The sequence below is a fragment of the Triticum aestivum genome, chromosome 2B (genome assembly GCF_018294505.1).
Source record: "Triticum aestivum cultivar Chinese Spring chromosome 2B, IWGSC CS RefSeq v2.1, whole genome shotgun sequence".
NCBI classification, from domain to species: domain Eukaryota; kingdom Viridiplantae; phylum Streptophyta; class Magnoliopsida; order Poales; family Poaceae; genus Triticum; species Triticum aestivum.
Genome location: NC_057798.1, coordinates 257,433,100 through 257,442,465, shown reverse-complemented (window position 1 = coordinate 257,442,465; position 9,366 = coordinate 257,433,100). Strand labels below are relative to the sequence as shown.

The 9,366-nt window shown below is 44.1% G+C and overlaps 1 protein-coding gene across 2 annotated transcripts; it reads left to right on the top strand.

The window, feature by feature from the left end:
- Positions 1–857: 857 nt before the first annotated feature.
- On the top strand, positions 858–8,175 carry LOC123044653 (protein disulfide isomerase-like 5-4). Of its 2 annotated transcripts, none has more exons than XM_044467458.1 (16): positions 858–965; positions 1,062–1,165; positions 1,546–1,636; positions 3,187–3,281; positions 3,877–3,934; positions 4,925–5,109; positions 5,392–5,449; positions 5,534–5,574; positions 5,670–5,744; positions 6,413–6,469; positions 6,586–6,652; positions 6,902–7,048; positions 7,155–7,379; positions 7,489–7,650; positions 7,730–7,807; positions 7,891–8,175. In XM_044467458.1, exons 2-16 carry the CDS (start codon positions 1,125–1,127, stop codon positions 7,966–7,968), a joined length of 1,458 nt encoding a protein of 485 aa, XP_044323393.1. In that variant the 5' UTR covers positions 858–965; positions 1,062–1,124; the 3' UTR covers positions 7,969–8,175. The 2 variants fall into 2 exon arrangements, with proteins under 2 accessions (XP_044323393.1, XP_044323392.1); XM_044467457.1 differs by having other exon boundaries at positions 908–975.
- Positions 8,176–9,366: the final 1,191 nt, after the last annotated feature.

The window sequence follows — 9,366 nt, the reverse complement described above, 5'->3', positions numbered from 1 at the left end:
TTCCTTCACCGTTGTAGTCAACCATCTCGGACCCAGCTCCGTAGCAATTGCTCGCGTCATCAATTTTTGGGGGTCACTTCCGCCACGCAATACATTCGTTAGCAATCTTCTCGATAGCCTTAGCATTCTTCTATGTTGTGCAGTAATAATCTTCCGAGTTTATATCAAACTCCTAAGAACTCCAGGAACCTAACCTCTCTATGTGTACTAGCAAGCACATTAGTCGCTCATTGTTTCTCCAACAATCTCGAGAACTCTCAAGGCACACAAATTGCACTAACACATGTCTTAGGTTAAACATCGAAAACCTTGACTACCGTATTTATTTGAATATTTAGATTATAAACTTGAATTTATGCATACATTATTGTATAGGAGTACTTTTGAATTATATAGGAGAACATATACTGCAATATAAACTGTGAACCAACCTGATTGGGTTAGGAGGATAGGGACATCCTCAACCCATTAAAGTTTAAGTCCTAGACTTGACACTGATACTCACATTTTCTTGAATTTGTTTAGGCTTTTGGCGTTGTGCGTTCAGTGGGTGGAGGCGTTCCCATCGACCACGAAAAAGTTTGTGACTATTTCATCAATGTCAAGATGGCGTGTCGATTCAGTCTCTTGAATGTGCTTGGCGTGGGTGTATGTGCCTGCGTTAACATTACATTTACTCTTTGTCAAAAAAAAACATTACATTACTCAGCACTGTGAATACTAGGACCGAATTAACTTTTCAGGATACAGGGGCATTTTTCCAACTAAAAATAAAAAAAAAGCGATACAGCCATACAGGGGCATTTATTTTTTGAGATGAGGATAGGGCCAAATTAATTTTCTAACTTGACACGGCATTTTTCAGAAATACATAAAAGGAAAGCAATAGAAATAGATGGATACGTATCCGTGGCTGGACGCAATTAACATCGAAGGCAAGGCAGCGGTACTCTGGACTCCCGGAGGTAGGAGGCGGTGAGATCCGCGGGCACACCTTTCGAAACGACGAAAAGAAGAGATCTCCCCACATAAATCTCACCTCTTTCCTTCCCCTCCCTCAGATCTCTCCGCACCCGGCAGATCCGACCACCCGGCGCGCTGCCACGCCGTCATCATCGGCAGCCATGATCTCCTCGAGCAAGCTGAAGTCCGTCGACTTCTACAGGTATCATTCGCTTCCCTTCCGATCTCCAGATTAGCGGCGGGATTCGGTGAATGTGGGGTTTGGTTTAGTCGGGTTACTGTCTGTATTCGGGGGATTGGCTACGAATTGATGTTTTTACTTCGAGCTTGGGTACTCGGCAGCAATGATTTACGTCTTTTTCTAGAACAGAATGATTAACTCGGTCTGTTTCTGGAGAACTGCACCGTAGATGATATATGTTCGAACGTGGTAATACCGAAAATGCAAAAATCTACAGTATGCTGTAATGGTGGTCGGTGGGGGCATGTGACCTTTTTTCTGGCATTGTGCAGTGCTGTTTTCGAGTTTCTACTGAAGTGGTAACGTATTGAGATATATTTTTTTGTGTTGGCTGTCTGCAGGAAAATTCCTAGGGATTTGACGGAGGCATCACTATCTGGCGCTGGATTATCCATATTTGCAGCACTGGCAATGGTGTTTTTGTTTGGAATGGTTTGTTTCCAGTTTCTGTTCTGTTATCAACTATACTGTACTTCTTGTCAGGTTACATTATCTTACTTGGTTTCAGTCTATGTAGCACAAAATAAGTAACATTGCTGTTCTCATGTTCGATTTTGTTTGTAGATTACACTTAGGAACAAAACCATAAGGAAAAGGGCATTGCCCTTTTGTAAAAGGAATAGAGGGGATAAGGTGGATTCGTTGTTGTATTGCTTAGCCTCGTGGGCATATATATAGGGGTACATGATCTTGGAATACAAGACAAGCTAGAATAATTCCTAGTCTATCCTATGTTTCAAAATAATCACGATACTCAACATCCCCCCGCAGTGACAACGGTGGAGAATAATCCGAAGGTAAGCCGACGTACACCCCCCCACAGTCGGACGGTGGATGCATCGGGGAAGTCGTGGCTGGATTGAAAACCGACGAGGTTGCTCAAGCAAGGCGGTAGCCCTTTGTGCCGATGTCGAGGTAGCCGAGAGCGCAGGGTGCTGTAGCCGTGGTCGAGGTAGCCGTGCGAGGGACGCCGTGGTCGATGTCGAGTCAGGGTGGCTGGTTTCGAGGTAGTCCCCGTGGACCGGGAAGAAGAGCGGCGGCGGCGGCGGCTAGGTTAGGAGCGCGGCGATGGTGCTCGAAGTAGGTGAGGAAGAACCCGACAACATGATGAAGACCGGCGCAGACGGCGACATTCCCGCGCCTAGGAATGTGGCGCGGCGCATACCACACAGAAGTCAACGCACGTGGACGGCGAAGTGGATCGCGTGTCGCGGCGCTACGGCCCGAAGGGGCGACGCAGCGGCAGCGCGCGGGTCGGGCGACGGCGGTGACCGTGTGCCACGCTCGCTACGGCCCGATGGGGTGACGCAGCGGCAGCGCGAGGGTCGGTGAAGCCACGGGGACGGCCTGGAGCGGACGGCCTCGGGGCAGCGGTGGACCGCGGGCCGCGGCACTACGGCCCGAAGGGGCAACGCAGCGGCAGGGCGCGGGTCGATGCAACCGCGGGAATGACCTCGGGACGGCGGCGTGGACAGCATGCCGCGGCACTATGGCCCGAAAGGGTGACGCAGCGGCGGCGTGGGTCGGTGCAGCCGCAGGGAGAACCACTGGGCGGCGGTGCTGTTTCCTAATAATCATGATACTCAACACCTTTGTTTATGTGAATAATTGGTCTGCTACTATTTGGTTTGCTGTAGTAGTTAATTGCTACACCATTTCAAGTTATGTAGTCCAAACCCTTTCGAATAAACTTTTATTTATTTATCATTAGAGCATCAACATGGTGCCATAGATTATGAAAGCAACTATGATCATGGGAACTTAAAGCTAGGCAGTGTGATGACATCACATGGTGTACTAGTTACTCTGGAACCAATGCATCACTTCATCACTTGAGTCCTCATTGGTTAAGCATTGCAATTCCTGCACTTGCTAGCAATTTTGAATAATGTTTACATGGTCTTGTATTCTTGATCTTTAATTTTATATTGCAATATATGATGAGGTTACTTTCATCTAAAGCTGTTAAATTGTTGTTGCAGGAGTTGAGTAGTTACTTAGCAGTCAATACCACCACATCTGTAATTGTTGACAGGAGTTCAGATGGGGAGTTCTTACGGATAGATTTTAACTTGAGGTGAATTTGGTAGCATTTCGCGAGCATTATTGAATACATAGTTTAAACCCGAGCCTTTATGTTTCATCAATAATTCTGCTATCTGTTGCTCTTTGTTTTGCGGACACTTCATGGAATTTTACTTGCTATTGTTATTTACCTGTTACCTGTGCGCAGTTTATATATGCAGCACAAGACATGTCACTGCGTGTTTCTTGATGTTTTTACTCTTCTCTGAATCCTGTCAAGAAGCATCTGATGTGTACTTAGGTTAATAGTCTTGCCATCAACTAGTTCCATTTTAATTTTGTTCATAGCATAATAGGTTTATGTCATCCATTATTATCTTTTTTCCTCCTAGTCTACGTATGCATCTGAGATCTATTATTGGAACTGGTGCTCCATGTTTTTGGGAAAATTTCAAGCACTAGCCAGATATTCGTTTGTTTGTTTGCACACCATAATTCATAGTAAGAGGTATACACGTAGCCTAGCCGTCTGTTCGGATTTCAGATTGATATTTTTGTTTTTGATGGGATAACTTTGTTAATAATGATAGGCAGCGCAACCTTATTATTCCCTTGATTGTTCACTATGTGGCTTTTGCATTTTGCAGCTTTCCTGCGCTTTCATGTGAATTTGCATCAGTTGATGTCAGTGATGTGCTGGGAACAGTAAGATTCGATCTCTTCCTACCGTGCTTTATATGCTCTCTTCTAGTTCCGAAAATGCAACATTATATAAAATGTGTCTTCCTTTTCGTATGAATAACCTAAAACGGGGAAACAGAATCAGGTCTTATGCTTTCCGTAATTTTTTTGTTGAGTACCTTATTACGTTGCTTGTTGAAAATCTCTTACACTAGATTTATGTGTTGGAAAATTTCATCTTCACGCGGTGTACTTTAAAGATCCTGGTTATGAAAATCATCACAACTAACCCTCTCGCAACAGAATTCACCTAATTTTAGGCCTATGTAGCAGCTAAGTAGCCAATTTGCCACCAGTCAGATAAAAAAGCTCCCAAGACGATAGAAGGCCCAACATGTGAACCAAACACTTGCCCAGACAGAAATCAGAGAAAACTAAATTATAGTACTCCCTCTGATCCATAGTAAGTGACGCAGTTTTGAGCTAAGGTTAGTTCAACCTTAGTTCAAAACTGCCACACTTATTGTGGATCGGAGGGAGTATCTTTTTTGGCTTCCTCCTACAATCATCGCATCTCTCTCTCTCTCTCTCTCTCTCTCTCTCTCTCTCTCTCCCCAACCAGACCAAGCCTCATTGGGACTGCTGACTGCCTTCCTCCTCATTGCTGGCGCCAAGCTGCTAACCCGGCTGCTTCCATTGCACCTGTCATAAAAGCACCAAAAGGAAGAACGCAAAAAATTACTCTCCCTGCAGAAGAGAGTTTAGGGATCAGAATGGGTATTTCCCTTAAATGTAAGCTACATATATTTTTTACACCATCCTTGAAATCATGAAATAGGTCAGTGCCTCCATTTCTTTGAAGTTGCTTTTGTGTGAAAAAGTAGGGGACCTATGTGTACTATGTTTTGTACATATGGAATGACTTCCTATTTTTTTTCTTATTTCTTTCCATAGCATGCCCTTTTTTTTTCTTATACTAGTTTAACCTTGGTTTCCTGTTCAAAACATATGCAGAACAGACTAAACATAACGAAAACTGTTCGCAAGTTTTCAATTGATCGGAATTTAGTACCTACTGGATCTGAGTTCCATGCTGGACCTATACCCACTGTCAACAAACATGGAGATGATGTTGAAGAATACCATGGTGATGGTTCAGTTGCCTTGTCCTCTCGCAATTTTGATAGCTATTCTCACCAGTAAGTATTCAAGTATCTTGTTTAATAGTGAAACCTATTGTCAAAGATATTTTACGCACCAACATCTAACTGCTAGACATTCTTGTGGATATTTAATTATTTAATTTGTACTCGTTGTTTCTCTATAGGCTATAAGTTCTAATTACTTTCGCCAGGTTCAGTCTTGCATGCCAATCATATTCTGTTCTTGATTTTTATTTAGCATTTAGCTCTGTCCTATTCTTTGCCGGAGTTCCCTTATTGTTGAGGTTGATATTTATCATAGATTATATTCCTTTCCAGGTACCCTGTTTTGGTTGTCAACTTTTATGCCCCCTGGTGTTATTGGAGCAATCGTCTGGTTAGATTTATTTTCTTTATGTTCCCTTTCACTTAGTGTATATGGAGAAGTTAAAATGGTTCTGATCAATCAATAATCCTTCAGAAACCTTCATGGGAAAAGGCTGCGCAAATAATAAGGGAGAGGTATATGCTTTTGCTCTTTTTTGTCCCTAACATGGCTTGGGGATTCATGATTTTACGCTTTTGATTGCCATCCTGATTTTATTTGTTATATTCAGATATGACCCTGAAATGGATGGCAGAATTCTTCTCGGCAAAGTTGACTGCACTGAGGAAGTTGAACTGTGTAAGAGGTGTGTACTAATTAACTATCAAATTAGAGTTGATTATATACTTTTAATTCGATGGGTTTTCTCTTTCGTCCAAAATTGAACTTTCTTCTTATTTTAACCTTTCCTTTTCTGTATTAATAGACTGACATCACATGAATATGCTACTCTGTAAAGAAATATAAGTGTTTAATACTCCTATATTTCTTTAGAGGGAGTACATTGGAATCCAAAATCCTCGTTTGTCTTCTACCATGAGAATTGATTAATTTTGATTGTAAATATCTGTTGAAGTTATATGATGATCCCACCGTCTTGTCATGATTTAGTGTGCCCTTGCATGCTGCTCTTGTGGGTGCTATTCCTTCCTTCTGGAACTATTTGATTAAGAATGAGTTTGAAGCACCCGCAAAAATAGGAAAAGAAAAAAAGAATGAGTTTGAAGCATTTACCTATCTTCCATATTGCATACCGGATAAACAGTGGCAGGATTGTCTATTTTCATTCCCACTGGCTTTCTGTTTGGCGCCAGTAAAGTAACTAAAATATTTCAGTTCTGCATATTTAGCGAAAGCCTCCCCCCCCCTCCCCACCCCAACCCTGTCTCCTAGTTTCACATATTGGCGTTCGTATGCTTCTTAGTCAAAATGCTGATATGATATATCTTCATCTCTTCACTTTATTAAATGCAGGCACCATATACAAGGTTACCCATCAATTCGCATTTTTCATAAAGGGAGTGATATGAAGTAAGCACAGTAAACCTTACATTATATCATACTGAAACTGTAAACCTCATTCTTCCAATACTTCGTGTTAATTTTACCCTCAAGATCAGTAGATAACCAAATCAACTTCTGTACAGGGAGAATCAGGGTCACCATGATCATGACTCATACTATGGGGAACGTGATACTGAAAGTTTAGTCGCGGTATGTTATGAATCACATGGTTTCCCATTGTTCTTCTTATATTGTAATTGTTCTTCTTATGTCAGCACGATAGTATCACATGGGTTATTTTTACTACCGCGCAATATCATAAACCTTAGCCTACCTGAGAAATCGTAATGAACTTCTTGAGGGCGAACTAAAGGCTAATTCTTTGCTTGTTAATATATGGTATTTATGGTCTCATAGGCTGTTCTGTACTGGGTTCTTGATATAAGTTTTGAATCTTAGGCAATGGAAACATATGTTGCAAATATTCCAAAAGAGGCCCATGTGCTTGCTTTGGAAGACAAATCCAACAAGACTGTTGATCCTGCAAAGCGTCCTGCTCCAATGACCGGCGGCTGCAGAATAGAAGGTTTTGTGCGGGTCAAAAAGGTAAATGAACTTCTTTGCTAACATTCAGCTTCTGTAGTACTAATAATTGCTGCATGGAGAAAGGATTCTTTTGTGGGATGTTTGATTACTATCTTCTCTTCACCAGGTTCCTGGCAGTGTTGTAATATCGGCTCGATCTGGTTCACACTCATTTGATCCATCTCAGATAAATGTTTCCCACTACGTCACAACGTTCTCATTTGGCAAAAGGCTCTCATCAAAGATGTTTAATGAACTGAAAAGACTATTTCCCTATGTTGGCGGACACCATGATAGATTAGCTGGTCAGTCTTACATCGTTAAGCATGGTGATGTCAATGCAAATGTTACTGTAAGTCCCTAAAATTTGCCTACTTCTCTTTTGAAGTTTGCAATGCATCTAAGCTTTTTTCCGTTGTTTAGTAAATAACATAGCATTTGTGTAAATTCTGTCATTCTAGATTGAGCATTACCTACAAATTGTAAAGACGGAGCTGGTTACGCTGAGATACTCAAAGGAGTTGAAAGTGCTTGAAGAATATGAATACACAGCACACAGCAGCTTGGTGCACAGCTTCTATGTTCCTGTTGTGAAATTCCATTTTGAGCCTTCTCCCATGCAGGTAGGTATTTTATATACTTCTTACTTGGTTCACTAACATATCGAACAGTCCATCTAAGCTGATTCTCATTTATCATCAGGTCTTGGTGACTGAACTTCCCAAATCATTCTCCCACTTCATCACAAATGTCTGTGCTATTATTGGTGGAGTTTTCACGGTGGGAACATCTCCTTGTTTATATTTTCATATTTCCGAGAGCATCGAGTATACATGGCTGATGTTTGAACCTTTGAATTCTAGGTGGCCGGAATACTTGACTCCATCTTGCACAACACGCTAAGGTTGGTGAAGAAGGTTGAGCTAGGGAAGGACATTTGAACAATAGTAGATCCTCAGAAGCGCTCGATTCCTTGTGGTTGCACTAGTTAGTAATTGTTTTTGTACCGTTAGCAATTCTTAATCTATTAATTAACATATACAGCGGGAGGGGGGTTGGTTTGAATGTTGGGGTCATGATATAACTGGGTACTTCACTGTTTCGCTAAGTAAATGGGAATAAAGAGACGCTGGATCCTTATAGCTTCATCCTGATCTTGTCACCAGTCCAATTTCAGCTCTATAAACCTTAAAATATTGCTTTTTCTAAGTAATGTGCTGGCGGTTGCATGTGATTTTCTTGTTCTCGCTCGGATGTCTGAAATTCCTTGTATGGGTACCAGTCTGTAGTCATTCGCTGCATGGCTGGGAAAATCATAATTTTGTTCTCTCCATGAGTGTGCTTGGTTTAGCCGTGGCGCGTATAATAGTTGTCCCCGAACTTGAGAAATGCTCCAATAAGATCCTGGAATGTGAAAACATGGGCTTTGCCCCCCCCCCCCCTCCCCGCGTCGTCTCCTTTGAGGCGACTCGGGGGAAACCCTAACTGCCGCCTCTGCCAGAGGAGTGCGCCGGTATGCGCTCGACTTCGATGAAGGTGGCGGCGGGGGATCCGGCAGCTCCACATTGCGTGGTGGGCCTCCGCATCCGGGGCGGCGACCTTGGGCGGAGAGTGCGGGGTGGCCTTGCGGCAGGCCATTCCTGTCGGAGTTGGTGAGGAGCCTCCCTCGGTCTCGCGGGGGACGAGGAGGCGTCGGTCCCCGGTCGCTGGTGTGCGGCCTCCCCCGCGCGGTTGCCGCCGCCAGATGCATCTCATCCTCTCCGCCCCGATCTACTCCTTCCTTCGCCAGATCCGGGTCCTAGTGGCTTATGCCGTTCTACCCGGGCGCTGGCTGCGCGGATTTCATCGAGTGGGGTTGGATTCGGGGGAAATCCCTGGCCGACGCAGCCACACCGTAGGTGACGCCCTCGGCGTCGTTCCACTCCCTGGAGGATGTGGTGACGATCCTTCTCCCCCTCTTTTCGTCCCCTGCTAGGTGAAAGCCTAGGTCCCCTGATTCGGGCGGCGACGACACATCCGTGTCGTGTTCCTTCTTGGAGGCGCAGTCCGGGGATCACAGGGGCGGCAAGAGAGTTGGGTTGTGGGTGTGATGATGGCGGGTGGCAGCTTGGCTCTGCGCTTCACTGCCTTTTCTTCAGTGGCCTCGCTGTTACCCTTGTTGCTGCGACTGTGGCCGACAGCTCTAGCCCTTTGGTGTGGCTTAACCGCGGACGATGATGGTGCTCGGAGTGGTGTGCTCTGTGCTTGCAGGTCTGCTCCTAGTTCCTTCCATGCGCAGCTTGGACGTCTTCCTTCTGGGTTCTAGGGTGAACCGAGCTGCCGCGTGCCGGTGTGACATC